Consider the following 27,957-nt stretch of genomic DNA (forward strand, 5'->3'; position numbering starts at 1 on the left):
CAGATCAGATCAAAGGATAACCTCTTGCATCCTGTGTGAGCCTTTAAGAGTTATGTGGCTGCTGCCATTCACCTTAGACAAACATATACGCTTTTTGTTCGTTAATTGTTGGTTTCTGGAAAGGGGCCGCAATATCAAAGCAGAGATTATCCAGTTGGATTGTGTGATCACTATGGCATGCAAGAAAGCTCAAAAGCCTTTGCCAGGAGGAATCTCTTGTCTTTCCAATAGGGCTATATATACATCGTAGTCTCTATGGCGGATATCTGTGCAGCTGCATCTTAGGCTTCTCCCTGTACTTTTATCCGCTTCTCTGAGGCCCTGTTTACACCTGGTATTAAGATGAGTTTTCGGATCACAAGTGGTCGAGGCTAATACAGGTGTAAACGGGATCTAAAAAGTTTTGAGCTTGTCCACTTTTGACCACTTCCAGAGGTAGTCGAAAACAGCGCCCAACTCTCCTCCTACTGACCTAATGCATAAAGATTATGGGAAGGGCACTAGCCAAGCGGGATTTAAACTTTGTCACCTGGAGACACAAGTTTTACCAAGCACAATGTTCTCTCACCATTCCTGATTTCTAACACACACTCACAGTGTTCGTCTGGTCTTGTAGTTATCAGAGCAGAAACGAAAGCTGATGCACTCCATGTGTTTTTCCGTTGTCTCCGGGCGCATTCATATGTTAATTGTGCAAGCTTATTTTGTCCATTAAATTGAAAGATCTGAAAAAACCCATAGAGCTTCCCCTTTGAAGAAATCAGGACAGAAATGGTCTAAAGTGGACAAAAGAGACGAATTAAAACACCAGGTGTACACGGGAATGTTTCTCTCTCATCCACTTGTGATCTGATCGACCAAAACACATCTAAATACCAGGTATAAACAGGGCCTAAGTTCAACATTGCTATCCTTCTTCCTGTCAGTTCAGCGGTTCTTCAGGAGCAACCTAGTCCAGTCCAGTCCACTTTTAGACACGCACTTGCAAAATTCCAAGGTAAGTTTATATGGACACACCCAGTGAGTCTACTACATTTGTACACTTCAGGCAGCTCCATATACCACAATGCAACACGATTGTGATGTCAGTGCATATTGCGTTTAATTTACCCCACCACAAATAACTCTATGATATTTTTTTTTTTTTTTTTTTAAATTAAACAACTCAAACACACCTATATACATACAGAAAGCTGCATTAAACAATTTTGTAAGGGAAAAAAATAAATAATAAATCAACCCCATAGTGGATTCTAAGTGATCAAGGGGTTAAGCACGTTCCAGTTCAGCCTATTGCAGAGGTTCTGCCAGTGGGCACTCATGCAACGTAAGCAATGACACACATCCGAGTGAATGAGACGGAGGGAAGTTAGCGAGTGAAGGGCATGGAACGCAGCCCTTGACTTTTTCAGGTGAGTGGCGTTCCTCACCATGTGGTAAGAGTCCTCCACTAGTGCTTACACACTGCCTCTGGTGGTCAGGAGGAATGAAACAGAACACTAGTTATAAAGGTAACTGAGGTTCTGTGAATGACCACAAGAATTTCTTGTTACTCTGAATGGGCATAGACATACCAAGACTGAATGCTGAGGTAATTTGGCTATGAATATTTAGTATTCTATTAGCAGATAGAAACTCCCCCTGAAATATGACTTGAACAGTTAGTGAGGTAAATTCAAATTCACTTGAGAGATCAAAGTTCTTGTTCAACCTCAGATTCGAAACTCATATACATACTCATATACAGCATAAACATTCCCCTGATATAGTGACCGTGGATGTGCATGTCCTTGTGCAGATAAGAGTGGGGTGTGTATTAATGAGAAGAGGATGTGTGCTGCTACATCCACCAGCAGGACGTCCCTCCACACACTTCCTGATCAAGAGTTTTCCCCATTTCACTTGGCAGACACTTTGGAAGCTTTTTTGTGATGTGCATCCAAAAACGTCCCAGTGGTGCTGGCACTGCCATTTCAAAAAAATGCTTAGAGAGGGAATATCAAAGGCATTTCTGAAAAACAACTCTGGTCAGATGCAAAACACTGGAACATTCCTTCCTTGTTCAACTCTCATGTTCTGGTTTGCATCTGAGAGACCCCAAGGCCCTTTAAGAGCTTAAAAATATACTTTACATTTGAAGAATCAGGCAGATTAGCACTGATTAGATACAAATTTTGTAAAAATACTGTATTATGTAAAATTAAAAAAATTAAAAACGAAATAATAATTTGAAATGCGTATGATACCCCAGACAAAACATGAATAAATGCAATTTCATTTTTTTTAAGTACACTTAATTTGATGAGTTGATTAACATTTTAACTGTATAGTGTGTTATTTGTTGGTACCTTTGGGGTTAATATATTTTAAATGTACTAAATTGCAACTTCATCACTACAAATGCATAATTACCAATATATTTAAATGCATGACATACATGTTTCAATGGAAATTACATTAAAGTATATTTTACTTTACCATGAAATGAATTACATTAAAAAAAATGTTTACTATAAATTAAATAATTATGAAATTACTTTTAAGTAGCTCTTTGTTGAACTAGTTGCATTTAATATATCTAATATTCAATATTTTAATATTTAATTTTAATTTCAGTTTGAACAAAAGCATATTCTTTTATAAAAATGTATATTATATAGGCAAGGCAAGGCATTAGCATTTCTAATGTTTTTTTTTTTTTAAAGTATACATTTTAAAAGTATGCTAAATTGTACTTTGTCACTAGGGACAGTTGTCTATTTTCATTTATTATCTTTATTATTTATTTATTATTATTTAGAAAGTCAGTTTCAGAATCTCATCATGTAAATATTTCTGGCACAGGAATGAATGTCCAGGAGAATGGGGAAAGGCATATACAGTAAGTTTGATCACATAATGGAGTTTTACCACTATTACTGTAAAAACATACTGAATGTGCACAAATGCATGTACTGTAAACCCACTGTAGCGTCTGTGCTGCTCCCATCCCCCTAAAACACACCCACCCATGCTCCGTCTGGCATCTGGGACAAGCCAGACATCTCCCACACAACTGACGTTCCCATTTCAAATTCCAAGGAACAAAAGCGGCTGCCCACAGCCGGCACAGACGTGCAGCCAGTGGACACCGGCCCTGGCAGAGAGCCACTCACTGTACAGACCCAGAGGAACACGTCCACATGAAGAGACCCCCACCTCTGTAGAGGAATGTGTTAATAATTCACTTCATAAAGATGAAAGGGCCTTTGATATGACAAGGAAGGGGAAAAACATTAACGTGTCTCAAAGTCTCTTTCCAGTTTGCAGTAGGCCTACTTATGCAGTGTTGAAGACTTCTAGTTACTGTTTGCTAAAAAATGCTCACAATAGCGCCTTGTTCACACTCATCAAAGTGTAATTCTTACAGTTTATACAATCTACAGTTTATTCAAGACCTAGTCCTAGCAGTTGTGATATTGGATCTTTGTTGGATTTGTAAAACAATTTGTAATATTTTTATTTATTTATTCCCTTTTAGGATTTTTAGATTCACTGGTATTTCAGCCAGCGTATCTCCATGAAAAAATTGCAAAATTATATGTTTACTGATTGTTCATATCAGTCTTCTCTTCTCTTCTCTTCTCTTCTCTTCTCTTCTCTTCTCTTCTCTTCTCTTCTCTTCTCTTCTCTTCTTTTTTTTTTTTTACAATGACATCATTTTTCTGTATCTGGTGTTCTTTGATTTCATCTGTTTATATAACAATGTTTATTCACCATAATTGCTCAAACTTCCAGTGTGCTCATAAAGGCGGGTTGAAGCAACTTGAGTTTTGCAAAGAACCTCGGGCTCATTTACATAGGCTACAGACAAATGCTGATGTGGGGAATACAATTCTGAATAATACGTTTTATTTACGGCTGCATAGCCATGTCAGAATATATCATCTATTGACATTTGACATGATTGGCCTATATTTATTTGCTTGTGTATTGCGCCAGCTGCTGGCCCAAAGGGGATCATGCGGTTTCTGCGCTACTAAAGCGTTCGGTGTCGTTAAATGGCAGCTAAAATGCAATAACCTTTGCGTAATGAATTCATTTGTTGACTTTTTTTTTTTTTTTTGTCCAGTTACCTGATTAGCTGTATTAGCTTATTATAATGGTAGCAAGATGCTGCAAGGTCAAATTAGTTTCATATTAAACAGAAAAAAGAAAGAAAAAAAAAACAGACTAAATCTGCACACACACACACACAAAAAAAAAATCTGAAAAAAAAAATCTGAAAGAAATCACACACACAGACACACACGCACACAACACACACGTGTACTTAACTATCTAAATGGGTACATTCGATAGACGTAAACTGTATTCTCTCCCCTTGCACTAACCCTACCCCTAAAACTACCCATCACAGAAAACTTAATGCATTTTCACATGTAAAAAAAAAACTTTAATAACTTTTTTTATATATTTTTTTTACCAGATTTACAAATGAGGACGTCCCAAAAGGGAGGTTTTGGTCACTTCTAGGTACACATTTGTCCCAAAAATATAGGAACACACACACACAAACGGGTGCGAGCGCGCGCACTTCTGGAACGCCCCCTTCCACTGGCAGAATGCAGCTGCTGCTGTTATGAATGAAACATTTCATTCTATTCATTGACGTCACGTCACTGTCACAGAGTGTAATTAGAATCACAATTGGATTGAATTGGAACCCTGTCAAAAACGGCCTTTATTCTACATGTGACTGATTCCTACAGAGAACTGTGATGTGGAGGTCGTGAGATATTTGAGTTCATCTCTGGAATCAGTGTGTGAGGACATGGACTCACTGCTGCTCAATGACTGCCTCTCGTGATGTCCTCGAGGGTTCCCATGGCGACAGGCCGCATGATACATATGAATGAAATGAAAATATATGTGAAGGACTGGTGCTGGTGATTCTGTTTGACAAGATCGTAACAGGTTTAATCTTGACATTAAAACCTGACAATTCATGAAATTACTACAATGACACAATAGAATAGAATAGTGACAGAAGAATGTAAAAAATAAGATAGGACATAATAAAATAATAGAATATAGAACAACAGAATAGAACAGAAGAATGTAAAAAATGATGATGAGCATACATGTATAACAAAAAGTTGTTGATTAATATTTAGTCCCCTGGAACTTGCTTGAGTTCGCCTGGGTTGTGCTGGTTAAGGAATCACTGGTTAAAGGGTTAGTTCACCCAAAAATGACAATTCTGTCATTAATTACTCTCCCTCATGTCGTTCCAAACCCGTAACACATTCGTTCATCTTCAGAACACAAGTGAAGATCTTTTTAATGAAATCTGAGAGATTTCTGTCCCTCCATTGACAGTCTACAACCACTTTCAAGCCCCAGAAAGGTATGACTTCATTAAAGTAATCCATGTGACTACAGGTGTTTCACCTCAATTTATGAAGCGTAAGTACTTAATTTGTGCAAAAAAAACAAACAAACATAATTTACCACTTTATTTACAAAATATCAATCTCCAATGCCCATTCACAAGAGCCCGACGCATGCGTGCTGCGATGACGCGAAAACAGCGTGAGCGCGCGTTGGAGGTTGATATTTATGGAGTCACATTGATTACTTTAATGATGTGTTTACTACCTTTCTGGGGCTTGAAAGTGGTAGAAGCGTATCTGTCAGTGGAGGGACAGAAAGCGCTCAGATTTCATCAAAAAGATCTTGTGTTCCGAGGATGAATGAAAGTCTACGGAACAACATGAGGGTGAGTAATTAATGACAGAGTTTTCATTTTTGGATAAACTACCCTTTAAAATAAAAGAATAACTGCTAGAGTGAAGAACACACAGCAACAGTCCTGTCTCTACAGCGTGTTGTGAAGTGATCACGCACACACACACACACACACGCATGTACACTAGTGATGCCAGCAGGCTTCTGCACATGCTCAGTGTGTTCCCCCATCATCACATCCCGCAAAATCAAACGGAGCCGCTGCTCGCGCATCTGCGACACCTGAAGACGCGCGCTCGCCTCTCGCGTCCCCGCAGCGTCTTCTGCGCGTCCGTGCTGTCGCGTCGAGGTTCTCCACGCGAGCGGGTCGAGTCGCGATGTGTGTGTAAGCGGACAGTGCTGGAATCAGGAGCCGAGGGACATCATCATGTCGTGGGCACTGGAGGGATTTCTCTGAAAGCTGCTTTTGATTATGGAGTTCAACACCTCATCCGTATTTGAGCAGCACAAAGGTAAAGCACTGCACACACACGCACACACACACGCACACGCACGAGCTGATAACAAGAAGGTGTTGCCATGGTAATGCTTATCAGTGGGGTTTGCCATAGCCCATCATTTGTTTAGCTTGCCATCTGTTTGTGTGTAGGTATAACCCACCAGAATGAAGAATACTGGCGACTATGATTATGTTGGTTAGTAAAACATGAGGGTGAGGGTCAACATCCAAAAGCTTCATGAGAAACCCCAGGGGTTTCTGTTGTAGTCTGAGGAGGTCTCTGTCAGCGGATCCTCCTTTGCAATATACCCAACAAGCTCCCTAGACAATATACTGTACATAAGCTCAAAGGAACACGATTGGATTTCGCTGTGGTTGTTAAAGCCGTAATGATTTCTCAGTATATTCATCAACGTTGTCTCCATATCTCCTTAGGAGTTAATTAATTTTCAGTTGTTGACAACAGTAAGAGTACTGACCTATACAATTTTATTTGTGAAGAATTTGTAGGGAAACGTTTGAATTCATATTGAGATTTCTCTACTTTTGATTGCAGGGAAATGGAAAAAATCTCCATTCTCTTTAATCTCAGTGGTTTTAGAAGAAACATCTGAGAGGTCTAAATTCTTTTCAATAGGAAAGCCCGTGGCGTCAAACACCTGCTTCTCTCGAGCTGTTGATTTATTTGGAGTGGAAATATAATTGTAGCGTACGTGTGACAACTTCCCCTTATTCTTCTGTAACTCAGTCCTGAAATGTTCAAGCTCAAATGTGTCAGTACACCGCATTTTATTTGCACCCAACAGATGTTGTTGAGTGATCCGTTTGATCCGTTTCCCTCTCAGAAGCTGCGGAGGAGGTTGATCTGAATGTGGTGTACCAGGCGGCAGCGAACGGAGACGTCAACACGCTGACCGCCACCATCCGAGAAGACCCCTCCATCCTCGAGTGCTGCGATGGGGAAGGTGTTCTCTCACACCACACACTGCACTTCTGTCATATACTCAAGATAACTGTTCTACCCTTGTGAAAAGATGCACACTTAATTGTATTGAATGTGCCCTTGTAGGGTACTTAAATCTTAAAAGTATATTGTACTAAAGTATTTTTTATATCACAGAAGTACGGTGGCCGAGAGAGCTCAACGCGCTGCAACTGAAGAAAACACATGCAAATAGAAAAACACCCGCAAATTAAGAAAACATCTTCATCAGTTTCACAACACATGTGTGCTCCAAATACTCACAACACAACCAAATACAGAAACGCGCTGCAAAAGTTCACAACACAAACAAATACAGAAATGCACTGCAAATAGGACAGAACACAACGGAAATGTTTCTCATTGTTCTTTTTAGTATTCTTATGACATTGAACATATTGTAAATACATTTTGTATATTGTATACAAAGTTGTATGTCATAAACGTGTCATCTCTGTATGTTTTGCAAAAAAAAGAAAAAAAGAAAAGTAGACAGCTGTAAGCACGTCCCAGTCGGGTCCGTCACTTATTGGGTTCCCCGGAAACATTTCCGTTGTGTTCTGTCCTATTTGCAGCGCGTTTCTGTATTTGGTTGTGTTGTGAGTATTTGGAGCACACATGTGTTGTGAAACTGATGAAGATGTTTTCTTAATTTGCAGGTGTTTTTCTATTTGCATGTGTTTTCTTCAGTTGCAGCGCGTTGAGCTCTCTCGGCCACCGTACAGAAGTATATTATTTTACACATGTATATTAATGACATAAAAGGCCACTTAAGTGTACTTAAAGATGACCTATTATGCCCCTTTTGACAAGATGTAATCTAAGTCTCAGGTGTCCGCAGAATGTGTCCGTGAAGTTTCAGCTCCAAATGCCCCACAGATCATTTATTATACCGTTATAAATGCCCATTTTTGAGTGGAAGGAAAAACATGCTGTTTTCGTGCATTTATCTTTAAATGCAAAGTTATGTCTGTGAACGTAAACAGCAAGTAAAGAAATCGCATGTGTATATTAGATCTGTGTATCAAAGTGAAGGCAGCGTAATATACAGTACCTACTGCTATATATACTGTAAATATGAATCAAACAAAAGAAAAACAGAAAATCACTCACTGCTCTTGACTGAATAACTTTAGTAGCTTTAATAAGACTATATTTCTTATGTGAATGCTGCTGTTAAATACTCTGGCGAGGAGATAAACATGGCTGACTGTGTACAGCTCACTGAGGGCGGGGTTTATGCTAATTGGGCGGAGTCCGTCAGCAGTCGTGGGCGGAGCCTGAGCAATGTGACGTCACAAAAGCTAGAATCTGCAAACGGCTTATTCTGAGCCACTGCACGATTTATAGGGATTAAAAAAGTAGATTTTTTACCATTATAAGAGGGCTGTGTATACACACTGTTTTTTTTTACACACATTTATATGTTCAAACACCATGTAAAACTGAATGTTTAAATCATTATGTTTTAATAATCTTTTGTCATGCATTGATGGGTTGACTAACTAAACTTTAGCTATCATACTAAAATATGTATTTGATTAAAAGTATTTGATTATAATTTAACTATGTTATTCAATATTACATTTTCTACTAAATTGCAACTTCATCATTGCAAATATAAAATTACAAAAATATTTTCAAAAGTAATTATGAAATTACATGAATATGTACTCTTAAGCAGGTCAAAAAAGCACTCTAAAGCTAGTTTAATATAAATGTAAACTATAATACATTTTCATTTAATTACAATTCCAACATGCAGTTGTGTCCGAAAACATGCAGTTGAGTACTGTGTATATTTGAAAGTTTTTTATTACAGTAATAAGTTCTCTTGTAAAGGTATGATAAAGTGTAATTTTTTCACAAGGGTTGATACAACACTGTCCTGAAACTAAAGGCTGTGGTATTTCAGATGCAAGTTGACCATTGTGATTGTGTTATTGGTGGTGTTTGACAAGGCAACTATCATGTTGCTCATAGTTAGGGTTACCAATTTGAACAAACCCCTCAGCCTAAGTATTGAACTTTGATGCATAATTTGTTAATGCTGCTCACATGACATACGTCAAATTAAGCAGAATGTTGAGGAGAGCTGTGCTTTTACATTTGTGCAGTATTTAGAAATACGTGATTGAGCTGGCAGGACACCCACCCACAACCCTAATTAGGAAAAAATATTTCATGAGAGCATTCATCACTCAGAATTTGAAAACCTCTGATCATTGTCATACAATCAGTCACAAATATTTCTGAGACAGAAATAATCCACCATCATAAACATGTGCATCTATGCCATGAAAGAGGCTGTGAGGAAGTACAGAGGGCAGAACTCCTCTGTGTTTCTGTGCTTCTTGGATGCCTCCAAAGCGTTTGACCGCATCAACCATGGCAAACTGTTTGAAAAACTGCAACAGCGAGGGGTTCCTCCCTACCTAATCCAGATCCTAGGTTTTTGGTACACACATCAAACAATGCAGGTTAGATGGGGTAGTGTGATATCAAGACCTTTTTCTGTGACTAATGGGGTGAGGCAGGGTGGGATCCTGTCACCCATGCTTTTTAACCTTTACATGGATGATCTCTCCCGAACATTAAAAAACTGTAAGACCGGCTGCATGATAGGGGAAAGACTATTAAACCATCTACTTTATGCTGATGACCTGGTCATTATGTCACCCTGCTCTGCAGGCCTCCAGCAATTGCTTGATGTGTGTACTGAATATGGTGAACGATATGACATCAAGTTTAACCCGAAAAAGACTGTTGTGATGATTGTGAGGACTAGAGAGCAGCGTAAGGCTGTATTTCCCATGTTTCATTTGTCAGGAGGGGATCTGGCAGTTGTGGAAAAAGTGAAGTACCTCGGTCACATAATAAGGAGTGACCTCTCTGATAATGATGACATCCAGAGGCAGTACTGTAAATTGTATGCACAAGCTAATATGCTGGCACGGAAATTTGGAATGTGTACAGAAAATGTAAAAATAGTCTTGTTTAAAGCCTACTGCACACCACTCTACACTGCCCACCTGTGGTGTTGCTACACAAAAGCTGTATTTCACAAGTTACAAGTAGCATACAATGATGCTCTTAGGATTCTTTTGAAAGTCCCTCGCTGGACCAGTGCCAGCCAGTTATTTGTGCAGAATGATGTGACCACACCAAATGCTGTAATAAGAAATGTTGTTTATAAATTTATGATGAGACTCATGGACTCGCAAAATGAAATTATAATTGTTTTTATATGGCCTGACCAGAGCAGTACTAGGTACAGCTCGCTTCTTTGGAGGCACTGGAGAAATTGTTTATATGGATTATAGTAATCCTTTGTTTTTATTTGTCTGTCTGTCTCTTTTATATGTTTTTTTATGGACCTTTTTGAGTCTGAAATAAAGAAATAAAGAAATCTAAACAGATTACAGTAGGGCTAACCTACATTGAAGTTTTGATGAGAACTGCTGTTAAGGTCTGTGTTTCTGACGACAGGCTCCACGCCGCTGATGCACGCTGTGTCTGGGAGACAGCTGGATACGGTCAAACTGCTGCTGAAGATGGGAGCTTCTATCAATACACAAGACGCCTGTGGACGGACCTCCCTCTCTCTAGCCACATACCTTGTACGGAAACACCCTCAGGATCCACTTCCTTTAACGAGGCCATATTATGCTCTTTTACAAAGTTTTGATTTTGTTTTTAGGCTCTACTAGAATGTTTTCATGCTTGAATGTTCAAAAAACACATTATTTTCCCCATGTCTGGCATTGTTGCAGCTCCTCTCTTCCCAGTCTGTCAGTAACGCTCTGGGATGTGTTTCCTGAAAGCGTTGTTGCCAAATATGTTCCGTCGTTATCAGCATAGTTCAGCGAGTCAGTGTTTCCCGAAACTATAGTTATAACGAATATTCGCAAGCAGCATCACACAGATGTGTGTTTGGAACGGCAGATCTCGACCTGTGGTTAGAAGCAGAGTTTCTTGTTTGCATGACGTGGACTTAATAAATCCTTATCTTGAGCCAAATAAGCAAGCTGACATTCAGTACAATCTATATCTTTTATTTCTAATACATACAAATGCCATTTATGTCTTTTAGTTTGTCAAGAGATTTAAAGCTGCATTTTTGAAGAGTGAGCATGTGCGAATGTGCTCTAGTACATAAGAACGAGCCTATGATTGAACCTGGAAATAAAGCAAAATTAGAAATAGTCTTCAGATGCCATATCCATAATTTATAGCAAAAAAATATAGTATTAATTCAATCTCAAACAGATTCATTAAAGTCCCCCTGTAGTCAATAATTTTATCTTTTAAAACTCATCTTTGATCACCAAAATGACATATTTAAAAGTTTTTTCTTTGAAAAAAATTTCTTCATGTCTTAAAATAGCTTGAATGTAACTCTACACCCTTGCCTTATTTAGTATGCGTGGTACTATGAATATGCAAATAAGCCCCGCCTCCACTCACTCACTCAGCTCAGAGATCCACTCGTTGACGATCACACGTTGATCTGATTGGTTACAAGGTAGTTTGTGACGTCAGAAACACCAGCGATTTCAAAGCGTGTTTTTGAGACTGTCTTTGGTTCACTGCTAGTCTGGCTATCACCAGACCAAGCTCAAACTTTTTAAGATTGAACATTAGTCTGGGGATTCTGCTCTGTATTTTTTACTGCACAAGAGGCGTGATCAACGGGCATAGATGACTCTGTACGCAATTGGATAGTCCTTCAACCAATCAGACCAACGATCCGGGTGTTGACTTTGCAGAGCAACGCTAAAACTCCAGACAGGAAATGTGTAACCAAATGTGTTGATCAGCGGTTTGCAGGAGTGATGGAATCCAGCGAATCCAGCGATTGATTTTCACCACAGCGGGACTTTAAAAGACGTTATTACTTGAACGACAAATTTGCGACAATACAGTTTCGGGGAAACAGTTGTGACTATCTAGTGAATTCTTCAGCGTTGCTTCGTACTATGGTAATTAAGCAGCGAATAACGTCATTGTACGTGAAATGCGCCCCTGTTTAGTTCCTGTCTCTATGAAGCCCCTCCTTCTGAAAAGCACACTGTGCTCTGATTGGTCGACTGGAGCAGTGTGTTGTGATTGGTCACTTTGAGTGTGTTTGGGAAATGTCCCGCCCCTTACATAACCGCCAGTTTCAACACACTGACTACTAACTCACTCAACCAGGCCCCACCCCTTTATTCTGCGTATTAATTATTTAAATGAGGAATATTGTGACGTGTTCGTTCCCGGAAGAAACTCAAGACTACAATTGAGCGTTAGAGTTCAGAAACAGTTACTGATATAGAGAAGAACTCCCGCGGGAGGGACTTTGTGCTTTAGAATTTAACATAGCTTTTTCATGCTCAAACAGCAACATTACACAGACTAAAGAAAGATGAACATGGAAAAAAACGTAATAGGTCCTCTTTAAAAATGCACATTTTTGCCTTGTTTGTGTGCGCTGTTGTCAGTGAATGATTCTTCAGCATGTTTATGAGCTGTCATGTACAAAGTTGCAGTGACCTTCATTTCTTTGACTGCATGAAATGGTTGCTTATTGTTGTGTATGACTTGTACTGTAATCTGTTGTTTTAACTTCTGCAGGGTTGGCTGGAAGGCTGTGTGTGTTTGCTCCGGAACGGGGCAAAGCAGAACATTCCCGATAAGAACGGACGCTTGCCAATTCATGCTGCTACTGCTGAAACTGACTTTAGGTAACAAGGAAAATAAACAGAAGTTGTTATTGCAAATAGGTTAATGAAACAAGAGGTAGTGAGTAGTACAGTAAAATTACTTGCTGTGCATTTGACAAGATGAAGAGATGGTAGGAGGAAATCAAATCTCAGCCAACCAAAACCTCTTTTTTATTATGTTCTTGTTATAAACATCCATCAGTAGATAACGTACTGGAAATAATGATTTAAGGCAAGATAATAAGTTATGTTGTTAAAGTCAACATGAAACCAAAAATGTATTTTCTTAATATACATTCCTTGATTCATCAGTGCACGTTATTCTGAATAAAAAGGTGGAAAAATGTATTTCATTGTCATGTTCTGTTTATAGTTTTCACTTCCAGTTCTTGTTGATTGTTGGTTGTCATGGTTTCTGATTAGTTCACACCTGTTCCTGGTTCCATTGATTATCATTTATTGTGTATTTAATCAGCTGTCATTGTTCTGCACTGTCAATCTTTAATGTGCATTGTTTATTGGTCTTGGTGTTCAGTTAAAAGTATCTTTATCGTTCTGTCTGCGTCACACATAGTTTTTGGGATTTTAAACTGCATGCATCGTGAGAATAATGTGCTCTGCCTCTGAAATGAATGCTCGATTTCAGCTGATGTCACCAGTCACTTTTAATTTTCAACCCCTCCCAACCACCATCCAAATCATCTTAGAAAATCAGGTTGATCTGCGATTATCAGCGATTTCATTGATTATCTGGTTCGCATTCTATGACGGAATTAAAATGGTTTATTTGTGGAGTTATAAACATGCTTTGTTTGTTTGTTGAAGGCTCTTGGCTGTGCTGCTACAGCAGTCAACACTGTGTGAAATCAATCATCAAGACAATGAGGTGAGTCACAGCACTATGACTAGTGTACTTCAAATCTTAAAAATATATATTATTTAAAAAAACTAATTGCAGGTAATATACTTTAATAACACTTTTTAAAACATAATTAAGAACACTTAACCCTCTGGTGTCTCTATCGTGGCAGTCAAAAATGGCTGAATACTTTTTTTTATTTCAAAGAAATTAATGTACTATATTTTAGTTCAATAATGTTTTTTGTATTTAATATTTGGTATTTTTAGAGGATTTTATGGTACTAAATTATATTTATGCAGTAGTTATACTCCATTTATAACCATGAGCATCCTTTTTGAGCATGGACCTGCAAATTAAATTTCCAACTTAAACTGTCAAACCGGTGAAGTACACTTTGAGCTTTGAGCTTGGTCTCTTTTTAAAGACAACATATTGGCTGAAGCGGCGTTGTTCAGACCTATTGGTGTATGATATTAAAATACCGCAAGAGCATTTAGAGAACAGACACGGCTCTCTATGCTTTCCAATCCCTCTCATGGTACTTTGATGTCATACAACGATCGGTAAGTTAGTAGTTTGTTGAAACTGGCGGTTATGGTAAGGGGTGGGACATTTCCCAAACACTCTGGAATAGGTGTATCTATTAACATCTATAATAGGCTTCTATTTCTTTATTTTGATTGTAAGGTGACAAATATTGATGACCTGGATGCATATTGCTGGGATTTGATGAGAGTCACCCTTGCAGCAAAAAAAATGCTTGCTTTCACTGTGGTCATACTTCTAAGTTTTCATACACTTTCATCTATTTGTAAAAAGCATGGTCATCATTGTATCATACTGTACTGTCATTTTGGCCTTTAGATAACAGTAGGGTTGTTGTATTTTTGTCATTGACATCTGGGCCCAGTTGTTCAAAAAGTTTAATCTGGATCAGAATAATCTGGATTTGGAAATTTTGCTATCCAGGATCAGATTATCCATTTTACTTTTGTGACGGTTTTTCAAAGCAAAATTGGATTGGATCACCTTGATCCAGATACACACTTACATATTTCAATGCTTTTCAGAAAAGTGATGAAAAAAAAAGAACACTTTAAATTAAATATAATTTTTTTGTTTGATATTTATAGCTGTTTGGGGATTATTTTATGGTGCCAAAATCTCTTTTTCTACTTTACAGTTAGGTTACTGAAAGGCTTAATATGTACCCTAATGTCTACTTCTAATTTATTACTTCAACAGTTAAAATAATCAAGAGCAAAATAAAACAATGTGTGTGTGTATATATATATTACATTATTCAAATGTTGTATTTTTTGACCAGTTTTAAAGTTTTATTAAATTTTTGTTCCTGAAATCCACCTTTCTGCTGGGATCAGTATAATCCTGATGTTGTTGTTTTTTGGATCAAAGGTATCCCGATCTTACTAAAGAGTTTTGAACAACACAAACCGATGATTTGATCCAGATCAAAACCAAGATTGGATTTTGTGATCTAATCTGATTTCCAGAATGCAGAATGATCCAATCTGATCCGATTAATTTTGAACAACTCATGCTCCATTTGCTACTATAAATGAACAGCCATGAGCGCTTGTGTAACCCGTGTAACGCTCTGATTGTTGCTGCGCAGGGAATGACAGCTCTTCACTGGGCTTCTTTCCACAACCGACCGGAGCATGTGCAGGCCCTGCTGCAGAAAGGAGCCGACCCGACACTCGTGGACAAAGACTTTAAAACAGCGCTCCACTGGGCTGTGCAGGTACAAATCATAAACATAACATTGTAATGGTATATTATAGCAAACTAATTAATACTCTATGTTATAAATAATGTACTGAGATCTATATTTATACATAATATATTTTTAATTGAAGAGTTCAGATGCAAAAGCTTCTAAGTGCCATCTGAAATTTTCTTCTATAATGATAATTTTTATAAAGCTTGTATATTTAAGTTCAGTAATTTCACTTAAATGACAATTAATAGGTAATTTGTATTGCCATTTAAGTGAAATTATTGAACTTAAATATACGAGCTTGATAAAAATGATCATTCTAGAAGAAAATTTCAGATGGCACTTAGAGGCTTTTGCATCTGAACTCTTCAATTGTAATATCAGAAATTTCATTTCCTTGTAAGGTAGAAAAATTTAAAGTTTCATCATGCAATTTAATACTATTTATCTCTTAAAAATTCATTGTAAACAATGTTTTATATGTACATTTTATACATGCAAGTTGATTATTAATTTACATGTCTCATTGTTTTATAACTATGTGGCAGACTGGCAGCCAGTTAATGTGTTCCCTCATTCTTGACCATAATCTGGGCTCCTCTGTGATCAATTATGATGACGAGAATGGGAAGACCTGCGTTCACATCGCCGCCGCTGCAGGATTCAGCGACATCATCTATGAACTGTCTCGAATTCCCGAGACCAACTTGCAAGCTTTAGACGTGGATGAACGGTACAGTAAACGTGTTGTGTGATGTGTGAGTGGAGAGTCACATGAGTTTTTAGGCATGTCTGCGTTCAAGTGCTATCTTGCTCACCATAGGAACAACTAAGACAAAACTTGGTTTTGCTAGAAGGAGTGTTTAACAGAGAATTTTTGCCATTGGTTTGGAGGACATCATGTCACTTTTATTTGTGATGGGGCAGAATGAAACTCTAGTATCATCATAGAAGCATTGTGGCAGAAATTTGATTAAAATGTCAAAATTCTTAAAGGGGACATATTATGCCCTTTTTCAGTTCATTTCATTTCAGTTTATTTCTAAAGCACATTTAATAACAGCAGCAAGGCTGACCAGAGTGCTGTACAACACAAAATAAAAAGACCATAAGACAACAGATAAAACAAGACATTACAATGTATTAAAAGCCAACAAAAAGAGATGTGTTTTAAGACTAGATTCGAATGCAGATAAAGTAGAAGCAGCCCTAATGTGGTTTGGAAGGCTGTTCCCTAAAGTGTTCCCTAAGTTTTGATCTTCAGATCTTAGGCTTCATGAGGGATTAAAGGGTAAATTAGACAGATAGCTTGGCGTTTGATTATGTAAAGGTTTATAGACAAGCAATAGGATTTTAAACTTGATTCTATAATTAACTGGCAGCCATTGTAGGTCTTCCTTTACATCCTTTCAGAAATCGCGCTGCTGCATTTTCAAAGTCTTGATTTTGTTTCTGGGGTCTATGCTTGAATGCTTATACATATTTGACTTTGTTGCAGCTCGTCTCTTCCCAGGCTGTCAGTAACGCTCTGGGCTGCGTTTCACTACCATAGTACGAAGCATCGTTGAAGAAATCAACTATATAGTTGTGACTGTTTCCCGAAACCATATTTTCGCGAATTGGTCATTCAACCACATTGGTTAATGATGTCACTCAGGTGGTGGAGTAATAACTACTTTTAATAAATCGTTTGAGATCGAATTAATGCTAGATGTTTTGCTATAAATTTCAGACATGGCACCTGAGGACTGTTTCTCATTTTTCTCAGTTATTTTGATTTATTTCCAGATTCAATCATCGGCTCGTTCTTACGCTCTAGACTCTAGAGCACGTTCGCACATGCGCACTCTTCAAAAACGGCTATTTTAATCTTTTGAGAAACTAAAAGACGTAAATGACATTTGTATGTATTCTAAATAAAAGATACAGGTTGTACTGAATGTCAGCTTGCTTATTTGACTCAAGATAAGGATTTATTGAGTCCACGTCATGCGAACTATAAACTCTGCTTCTAACCACAGGTCGAGAGCTGTCGTTCCAAACACACAACTTTGTGATGCTGTTTGCGAATGTTCATTAGAACTATAGTTTCGGGAAACACAGATTGGTTGAACTATGCTGATAACGACAGAACTTGCGACCATAGTTGGCTAACGATGCTTTTGGGAAACGCACCCCTGTTTAGTTCTTGTCTCTATGAAGCCCCTCCTTCTGAAAAGCACACTGTGCTCTGATTGGTCGGCTGGATCAGTGTGTTGTGATTGGTCAAGAGCTTCGAGCGTGTTTGGGAAATGTCCCGCCCCTTACCATAACCGCCGGTTTGAACACACTACTAATTAACTGAACCAGGCCCCGCCCCTTTATTCTGCGTATGCCTTGGGCAGGAATTATTTAAATGAGGAATATTGTGACGTGTTCGTTCCCAGACGAAATCTCAAGACTACAATGGAGGCGTTTCAGGGAGTTCAGAAACAGTTACTGATATACAGAATAACTTCCGCGGGAGGAGACTTTGTTCTTTTGAACTTTGCAGAGCTTTTTCCTGCTCAAAAAGCAACATTACACACTAAAGGAATTTAATTATGGGAGCCCTTTAAAATGAACCTAAAAATTTGTAAGAATAGTGCATTTTTACATCTGAACACTTTTTTCAAAGTTACTTGCAGTATACTTAGTTGATAATACTTCACTTTTAGAGCACATTACTGATGGGTAACAGCTGCAGCTCCTGAGTGTACTTATCATAATGATGTCACATTCTTAACCATGAGCCCAACCGCCATGTTCTTTATTATCATACAGCATGATTTCTGTTTTTGTGTCAGGACCCCACTCCACTGGGCCGCCGCGGCAGGTAAAGATGACTGTGTGCAGGTATTGTTGGAGCTGGGAGTGGAGCCCAACCCTCGAGATATTAACGAGAATACGCCACTCACATACGCCATGTACTGTGGTCATACTGCATGCATCAAGCTCCTCTCCACTGAAAACAGGTTTGTCATTTTGTTTTTTTGTTTAAATGTTGTTCTATTTTGTTGGCAATAAAAAAAAAAAAAAAAAAATGTTGAGTACATACTGACATATCTGTGACTTTTTAAAGGAAGCAATGCCCCCTTATAGTGTCAATAACTGCCCCCTCCCTCCTCCCCCCATTAGCATCAATAACCGCTGTAGTTTCACACTGCTGTTGAGGAATTTTGGTGAAACTATTTAGCAAAACTTCCCCCAATAGTTTATTGAAAAGTTAGGCAAACGCGCACAGAAGGCAGATCCCCAGGCAGAGAGAACGAAACAAAGCCGGAGGTTGGCGGAGAGGAATGGGATTCTGATAAACAACTGAGAGCCAAGAGAATAGTCCATTAAGACATCAAGAGAATGGCAGTGTGTCATAACCAGGGAGAGCACTCTGAATACCGGGCAGAGCTGGAGAGCGAGAGCAGGGCGGGACAGAGGACGGCTCCCACCACACAAGGCAAAATGGTATCAGGAAGTGGGAGAGAGAATCTGGATTGGTATTTTTGCAGCCGGACGATAATACAACACAAGTCAAAGTGCCCAAAGAAAAGCTCTTTGAAAAGCCAATTTCAAAATGGCTGAAAAGCTAAATTTTAATTTCTTTCTTAAATATTAGCAAAATTTGAATTATACTCGAATTCTAAAGGCAATACTTAATGTTAGTCCTATGCCCACAAGAGGGCGCAAGCGAGCGCAATAAGCAAATATAAGCCAAATCAAGCACTGCATTCTTTTATTGAAATGAAATGACATTAGCTTTTTAAAGTGCATTAACCTTTCAAACAATTGTTCTTAAATAAAATGTAATTTCAATGTGCATGCAAGGAAAATTAGGCAACAAAAGTGCATAAAACTGTGTAAGTGCATCAGTAACCTGAGAAAACACGCTTCAACAGACATTGTAATGTACTACATGAACACAAAATAGCAAACTGCCATTCAGAAACAGTCCACTTCCACTCACTACATCTACATATCGTTCATCAAAAACACCAGACGCTCAACTTGATCTGCAGTGAGTGCTCTAACCGATGTGGCAGGTAGGGTCAAGTATGTCTTTGCCAGCTGCGCAATACTTGAGAGGGCTTTCGTCAGCAGGAAGCCTTTTCCCGCCATTTTTCGCAGCCGCACTGCACTAAATAAGCTAACATAAGCTAACATAAACCGCTTGAGTTACGTCATCATCATGTCTCGTGCTTCTCGACACACCGAAAATTTGAATGCAAATTTTTTGTATTGTTTAAATTTTTTTATTTGACGAATATTCAAAATTAGAATTTTTATTTGACAGCCTTACTGGGGAGACAGGCATTGGGAGAAGTAGGGGCATTGGTGACCTTACCATCCTCCAGGAAACTCGGAAAACCGGCCCAACTCCTACCTCTAACGCATCCACTTCTACAATTAACTGCCTTACAGACTCGGTAGTCCTCAAGACCGGTCCGGGGCCAAAGTAAATGTGCCTTAAGACCACTGGAAGGAAACTGGTGGTTATCATGTCTAATAAAGCGACGATAAAAGTTATGGTTTCACTTTATTTTGATGGTCCTTTTAACACATTCTGTTGACTATAAGTAATGTCGCGCCTACATGTATAACTCTCATTAAAGTATTAGTAGACTGTTAGGGTTAGAATAAGTTGATATGTTCTTGCAAAGTTACTGATGTCTGTTGAGGAGCATCAAAATAAAGTGTTAGCAGATATTAAGCAGAAAGTCTACTAATACTCTATTGAGAGTTAGTTCACATGTATTTGACATTCTATGTCAACAGAATGTTCAAAAGGGACCATCAAAATAAAGTGAAACCAAAGTTATCAAAGCCAAAGCCATATTTATAATCCCTGTGGAGGTGTTAAATACAATATTAAAATGTTTTGCCCTCCGTAATCAAGACCAGATCGTAAGCATTGTGAAAGTGCAGTTTCATGAATTACCATGCCCACTGCAAGATCTTGAAGGCTGATGAAATATGAGGTTTTAATGGTTTTTAATGGTTCAGTCCTGCATTGTCATTGAGTCCCCAATAATCAGCTCAGGGCCGCGAGGAGCCGCCCTTCTTCTTCTCAAAAAAGAAACCCGCCCCCACCAGAGAAGATGACTTATGGATAATGCTGGCTACCTGAGACTGATAAAGATGGCAAATTGTTGGCGAAATTCTTTGCCCAGTTGATGTGGAGGTTATGGAGGGATAGCCAAGGATTACCTTCAACTATAGAAGTGAATGTGGAGTCCAACACATAAAACACCAGTTCCTCAGTGTGCTTGTCATTTGTGAGACTCAATGGAGCAGCGACCTGTGAGACAATGGCCAATGGATGAGCATTTAGTGCATGAGCTGTAAGTGGGGCAGTCAAAACCTGAAGCGGAAGCCCCCTTTCCTGAACCCATGAAGCGTCAATAAAACTCCTTGTCCTATCGCAGAGTAGCCGGTATGCAATGGTTAGTCGTACTTAACAAAAGTGGTAGAAGGAAAGACAACTGGTCATGGGTGCTCAAGGCTTATTGATGCACGTGTGGAGCAATGGCTAGCCCATCTGGTCCGATCACACAGAAGATTAACCCAAATTGCTGAAAAACGTAATGCTGCCAATGATAGAAAGGTGTCAGAACACACAGACCGGTCAGAGAGTGTCATGTTGAACCCTGTCCACTGCCGAAAGCACATTCAATGGGCATGTGAGCGCCAGAACTGGACCATGGAGCAACGGAAGAAGGTTACCTGGTCTGATCATGTTTTTTTTAGATCAGGTGGATGGCCAGGTGTGTACACATTTTACCAGGGGAAGAGATGCACTATGGGTAGACGGCAGGTCGGCGGAGCCAGTGTTATGCTGTAGACATAAACATTGCTGGTAATCATCTGGATGTTACTTTGACACGTACCACCTACCTAAAGATTGTTGTAGACCATGTACACCCCTTCATGGCAACGGTGTTCCCTGATGACTGTGCCCTCTTTTAGCAGGATAAGGATAAAAATATAAAAATGGTTTGGGAATGATTTTAGGAACATGACAAAGAGTTCAAGGTGTTGCCTTGGCCTCCATATTCCCCAGATCTCAATCGATTGAGTATCTATGGGATTTTCTGAATCCATAAATCCAATCCATGGAGGATCAGCCTCGCAGCTTGCAGGAGTTGAAGGATCTGCTGCTAATGTTTAGGTGCCAGAAACCACAGGACGCCTTCAGAGTCCATGCCTCGACACAATATTATACGCTGGTGGATTTAATGTTGTGGATCTGATCAGTGTTTACTGATACTTAAATATATGAAAGAAAAGGGGTCATAGATATATTGACATGCCTGGATTGCCTCTTGAGGGACAGTTAATACAGTTCAATGATATAGTGCAGTCAACACTTTTTTGTTTGTTTATTTCTCATGAAATATGCAGCATAATAAGAAATATACAACTAAAAGTGACACGTGAAGGCAATTTGTCCTCTACATTAAACCCATCCAAGTTAGTGCACACACTAGTGAATAGTGAACACACACACACAAACTGCAAACCATACTTTGTTCTAGTATCATTCAGATGTAAAATGCAGGAAGAGTTTCATAAGTATTTATGAACTAAACTATTGATGGCCATATTTTTTCTCAGGTCTGACTCAGCAAGGCCACTGCATGCCCAAAACAGTGACTCTTCTATGCGCAAGGAGGGGAAATTCCGCATGCTAAATCACATCTTCTGCAAGAAGAAGAAAGACCTGCATCCTTCTCAGCATACAGACTTGAGTCAAGAATGCCAGCTCAAAGAAGAGACGTCTGAGGTGGACGACATCATCACAATGTTCGATTGTGTTGTTGAGCCGTTAGACAGAGATGAGAGTGAAAACAGCTCTACTGTCAGAAAGCGAAATAACGAGTCTGAGAAAGCCCACCTCATTGAGGACACATCCAGCAAAGACTTGCTAAGTCTCCCACCCATACGCACACAGAGTCTTCCTCCAATCACTCTCGGTAAGTCTTTGCTGGCTGACTCTCAGGCTTTGGCCCACAGGACCGGCGGAGGTCACGCGGGAGGACATTTAGCGCACAGGTCGCAGAAGAGCAAGAGCGAGCATGACCTGTTTGATGGTAAAAATAAAGATGAAAAAGCTGTGGGACTTGCATGGAAGACTGAATCCAGTCAGATACTGACTCACAAAGCCTGGATCTCGACTCCATCTGAACGACTGCTTGATAAGCTGCTGCAGGGATCTTCAAGCCCTTTAGATGTGCTGTGCTCAAATCACTCACCATACATACAAAGAAATGACCAAGGTAAGATATTCCATATTGGTAGTTAGATGATTCTTCAGTTAGGTGAACATTTTGGACTCTTTTAGTTTATTTATTTAAAAATCATTTACGTTTTGAAAGCTGCAAATATTTCCTAGTTTTTAGACATTTGGCAGACTTTCCCTAATTTGGGCTTGCCTTGCCCCTTACACATACTTTTTAAAGAGTACTTATTACGTAATATATATGCACTCCTACTTAAGTGTGACTGTACATTTATAACTGTACATTTGATCTAATATGTTTAAATATATATGTGTCATTACTGTACATATTTGTAATGATGAAGTTGCAATTTAGTACATTTTAAAATATATTAACTGTGTAATACTGAACAACACACTACAAATTATAATCAAGTACTTTACATGTGCTTTAGTATGTTAGTAAACACATAAAAATACTTCTATAAAGCAGGAAAAATAATTATAATAATATAAAATGTGCTTTAAAGTAAACTTTTAATTTGACTATTTCAAAGTGCACTTTTAAAAGTGTTAAGCATAAGTGAACTCTCTTTAAGTGGCCTTTTATGTAATTAACATTTTTATAGTTTTAAGTTACATGCATGTTTTATCGTATGAAACAATCTTTTAATAAGTTTTAATTTTCAAGATTTCAAGTTGTCAAGTGAATAATAAAACAGTGATATAAAACAGTGAATTAGTCTATAAAATGTACACTTGCAGAATTTCTGCAGTTTTTTTGTGTGTGTTTTCTCCTCTAAACAGCTCAAAATCATCTTTTCCCTCTGAGGGTTAGAGAAACTGCTCTCACACGAAACAGTCTTGCTCCCATCCGTGACCACTGCACTCACAGATGTAAGCCTAATCCTTGTGTCCTAATGTCATATTTTCATGGTTCATGCAATACCCTGTTCATGATGCTAAAGAAAAACAGAATTATTAGATTATTGCATTTTTATTGGTTTGTTCAGAAATCTACAGTAGATAGACACATAATTTGCACAGAAAAATTCTCTGTGTAAAAATGTTAAAGATTTGTGACAACAAACAATTTCGAAGTAAAAAAGTAAAATTTGGTTTGAAAGTAAAACATCTGGTTAACATCCACACAAGTTTTTCATCTAAATGTTTGAAATAAAAATATAAAAATATCATCTTACTTCATTTAACCCCAGAAAGACTGCAGAGAATGCAACAGTATATAGGGCTACATTTGCAACAATTGAGAGAGAGCCTAATTCGCCTATGTTGATTATATTTATTCCATGTTTACCAGATATTTGCTTTTTTGCCGTTTGATGTTTAATTATTACAATAGTCCATATTTGATGAAGTTTAAACAAAATGTGTTAAACACTTCCCGATCTTCCCTGCATGAAAAGCATACAGTTGTAATCAAAATTATTCAATCACCAATGCAAATCAGTGTTAATGGCAAAATTTTCAGCTGTTTGCAATGAACAAATCAAACAAAAGTAATTGAAATAGCTCGACACAACAAATGTTTCAAGTGGTGAGTGAAAAAATTCAACTTTTAATGACTTCTGCGGTGTCAAAATGATTCAACCAAGGCAAGCATCTTTAGTACTTAGTAAAACACCCTTTTGTTGTTATGACCTTCTGCAAACGAGATGTATAACCAGACACTCAGCGTCTCTGAGGAATCTTAGCCTATTCCTCAAGAGCAATGGCCTCCAGTTCAGTAATATTCTGGGTTTGCGTGCTGCAACTGGCTTCTTCAAATCTCACCAGAGGTTTTCTATGGGGTTTAAGTCAGGTGACTGTGATGCCACCGTAGACTCTTCCAGGACTTCTTCTGCAACCAAGCCTTGGTGGAATTTGAGGTATGCTTGGGATCATTGTCCTGTTGGAAGGTCCTATGACGCCCAAGCTTCAGCTTCCTCACTGACGGCATGATACTTCAGTGAATCCATCTTGCCTTCCACACGCTGCAGGTTTCCAGTGCCAGAGGATGTAATGCAGTCGCAGAGCATCACGAGCCACACCATGCTGAACTGTAGGCAGAGTGTTATTTTCAGCATTTGCTTCATTCTTCTTCCTCCAGTCATACCGCTGATCCATAGGGCTGAAAAGTTCCAGTTTTGTTTCATCGCTCCACAGAACAGACTCCCAAAACTTATGTGGCTCATTTATATGATTTTGAGCACTTTTCTTGTGCTTTTGGGTCAGTAGTGGTGTACGTCTTGGAGTTCTGGCATGCGTTTAGTAAACGCCTCACTGTGAAAGCTGAAACCTCAGTGCCTATTGCCACCAAGTCTTGCTGAAGGTCTTTTGCTGTCACTCGAGGGTTTTTCAGAAATCTGGTTGCAGCCGTCGATAGCTTCCTTTTTCTGCCTCGTCCAGGTAGTGTAAACACTGTTCCTTTAACTTTGAACTTGCGAACTATGCTTCCAGCGGTGTCTCTTGGAACATTTAGTGTCTTCGCTATCTTTCTGTATTCTGTTCCTTGTTTGTGAAGGGCAATGATATCTTCTCTTAACTTTTTGGACCATTCTATTGACTTCATATTTCATATTTCTAACATGCAGTCAAACGTGACAACAAACCTAGCCAGTTGAGATATTTTGTGTGTTCTAGCTCAAGCACACCTGGTGACACTAATGAAGCCCTTGATTAGTTGCATCAGGTGTGCTTGAGACCTGTTTTGCAGATGTGTGCTGTTGTGAGGGATTCTATTCAGGTGGTGAATCATTTTGAGACTGCAGAAGTCATTAAAAGTTGCATTTTCAGTTGAATTTGAGGAATCCACTTGAAACATTTGTTGTGTTGAGCTATTTCAATTACTTTTGTTTAATTTGTTCATTGCAAACAGCTGAATGTCTGTAAATTTTGCCAATAAACCTGATTTGCAATGGGGGTTGAATAATTTCGATTACAACTGTACATTGGAACCAATCAAATATTCAGTTTAACAAACCCAGCTTTCATGTCATCCACAGTTTCTTTACCACCTGACCAGGTCTCCCAGGGAGTGAAGAAGTCCAAATCCTCTCTAGGAGCGAGTCTGACTGTACTTCCACCCCCGTTTGCATCCAAACTGCACCGATCCGGCATTCCCCAAAGCCAGTCGCTCGGCTCCTTCCCGACTCCACTGACAGGAGAACCTTTACGCAACATTCAAGTTCTTCCAGCCATTCCTCCGCAGAGAAAACGCAGCCCATCTCCTCTCGCGTCCCAGAGGCCGCAGAATCACTCCGACAGCAGAAACTGATGGAAATCTGCCTGAAATGAGCGACCAATTGAAAACTGTAATTCTGTACAGCTTTTCATGGTCATCTGGATTCATTTCAATCATGAAGACACTGAAGAATCACTGTTTGATAAAGTTACTTAACAACAGGCTATTTTTTCATACAATTTTACAACTATGATCTTTTTCTATGGTATGCATATGGTTGAACTTTTAACTGTAACATTTAAAGATACTTTAAGCTTATCGTTTACTGTTCTTATTAATAAAGGAAATTGTTGAAGTATCGGATAGCAATAACTTACTAAATAATACTCTGTCCAGCCAAAAGATAAAAGTCGCTGTTTGGATTTAAATATGCAAATGCTTAAGAGTCTATGATTGGATTATTATTGCAGTGATTATTATGTTTCTAGCATGTTATATGTTTGGCAATACCCTAATTGATGGGTTGCCATCTATTTAACCATCATTTGTTTTTTTTCTCTAACCAAACATCAATGCACCTTTTGATCGAAATAACATCACAATATTTATTTCCAATAATAAATGACTATTGACTATTGTCAGTGCAGGAGTCCAGCACTCTGTAAAGTCTCCTCCAGCACATCCCAAAGACTTTCAGTGAATTTAAGATCTGGACTCAGAGGAGCAGATTCATATGTGAAAATGATTCTTCATGCTCCTCAAAACTATCAACTCTTTCACAATCTGAGCTTGATGAATCTTGACATTGTCATCCTGGAATATGGCCATGATGTGTTTCCTACATGGTTGTTTAAGAAATGAAAAGCTACACACTCCATCAATTAGTATTAGAAGAACTGTTGCCAAACATATAACATGCTAGAAACATAATAATCACTGCAATAATAATCCAGTCATAGACTCTTAAGCATTTGCCTAATTTAAATATAAAACAGCGACCTTTTTTGGGGGGCCGGGCATAATCAGTATGATAAAAGGGTCTTAATTTGATTCTTTTAAAATTTAGGCCTTGAAATATTAGATGAAATGTTGTAAGAGGGTATACAGCTGTCTTTGGCATACAATAACTTTAAGGTAATTTATTCACTGTATTTTCAGATAGTCCCGCCCCCAAACTCAGTCCATTGGCTGAATCAGAAGATGACCCTGCACAAAAATAGAAATGGTTTAATTAAAGCAACACTATGGAACTTTTCCTCTGCGGTCCCCCTACAGGTTGGAAGCAGAATTGTCCATTACCGCTGTCGTAAATAATTTAGCCTACCGCAGCCTACTGTCGCACGCACACTCGCTGTTTATCCAGCACCAGCTTTGCAATGAACGATGTCCACAAACAAGATAGAGTATGATGCATGATTTTATGAAAGTATGATGTATTGCGACATCAGAATCGAAGAAAAACTAAATAATGACTATTGTAACGCTTGCCGTAAAGCTAGTCAAATTTGCAGTTTTCTTATGTCTCATTAGAACTACAGAAACTACAGCGACCTGATCTGGCAATCTTACATAGTGTGGTTATAGCAGATAAAGGACCGCAAAGCGGATGCATGAGTGCCTTTCACCCTGTTACGACTAGATGAACCACTGAAACGATTTTGGAAACATTATTTCAAGGTAAAAATTTTTACATAGTGTTGCTTTAATCTTATTTATAAAGGTTAATGCATTCAGTTCCTTTAGTTGGCTTGCCCCACCCCACCAGTAACCCTAACCTTACTGAGCTACACCACCAACCAAAAAGGCCTAAATAAAACAAGATCTAATCAGAATCTCTTAATAATTGTTCAAGAGATATAGATTTATTTGTCAGTCTCGTTTTTTTGTTTGTTTTTTTTGGTCTGCATTTTGCATTTTTGATATTTTGCATTTCGCTGCCAAGCGACTTATATTTGTCACGGTTAGTTCAGATGAAGATGATGAAAAAGGTTCATACAGGTTTCTACAAACAAAAGTTCTTTAATAC

The 27,957-nt window shown here is 38.6% G+C and overlaps 1 protein-coding gene across 3 annotated transcripts; it reads left to right on the forward strand.

Annotated features, from left to right (window-relative positions):
* The first annotated feature begins 5,625 nt into the window (after positions 1-5,625).
* On the forward strand, positions 5,626-26,283 carry ankrd55 (ankyrin repeat domain 55). 3 transcript variants are annotated; one of them, XM_084105192.1, is made up of 11 exons: positions 5,978-6,242; positions 7,075-7,194; positions 10,701-10,831; positions 12,828-12,937; positions 13,742-13,802; positions 15,415-15,543; positions 16,068-16,252; positions 18,345-18,512; positions 22,147-22,808; positions 23,558-23,647; positions 25,753-26,283. In XM_084105192.1, exons 1-11 carry the CDS (start codon positions 6,203-6,205, stop codon positions 26,022-26,024), a joined length of 1,968 nt encoding a protein of 655 aa, XP_083961318.1. In that variant the 5' UTR covers positions 5,978-6,202; the 3' UTR covers positions 26,025-26,283. The 3 variants fall into 3 exon arrangements, with proteins under 3 accessions (XP_083961320.1, XP_083961318.1, XP_083961319.1); XM_084105193.1 differs by lacking the exon at positions 23,558-23,647 and having other exon boundaries at positions 25,773-26,272; XM_084105194.1 differs by lacking the exons at positions 5,978-6,242; positions 7,075-7,194; positions 10,701-10,831 and adding an exon at positions 5,626-5,761.
* The last annotated feature ends 1,674 nt before the right edge of the window (positions 26,284-27,957 follow it).

The sequence above is a fragment of the Abramis brama genome (assembly GCF_963993115.1).
Source record: "Abramis brama genome assembly, chromosome: 25".
NCBI lineage: Eukaryota > Metazoa > Chordata > Actinopteri > Cypriniformes > Leuciscidae > Abramis > Abramis brama.

Bases quoted from the DNA above. Each gene is read 5' to 3' on its own strand.
- ankrd55 (XM_084105192.1), top strand. From the start codon at position 6,203: ATGGAGTTCAACACCTCATCCGTATTTGAGCAGCACAAAG. The intron at 10,832-12,827 runs GTACGGAAACAC...TAACTTCTGCAG, and splicing joins TCTCTCTAGCCACATACCTT to GGTTGGCTGGAAGGCTGTGT. The intron at 13,803-15,414 runs GTGAGTCACAGC...GTTGCTGCGCAG, and splicing joins TCAATCATCAAGACAATGAG to GGAATGACAGCTCTTCACTG.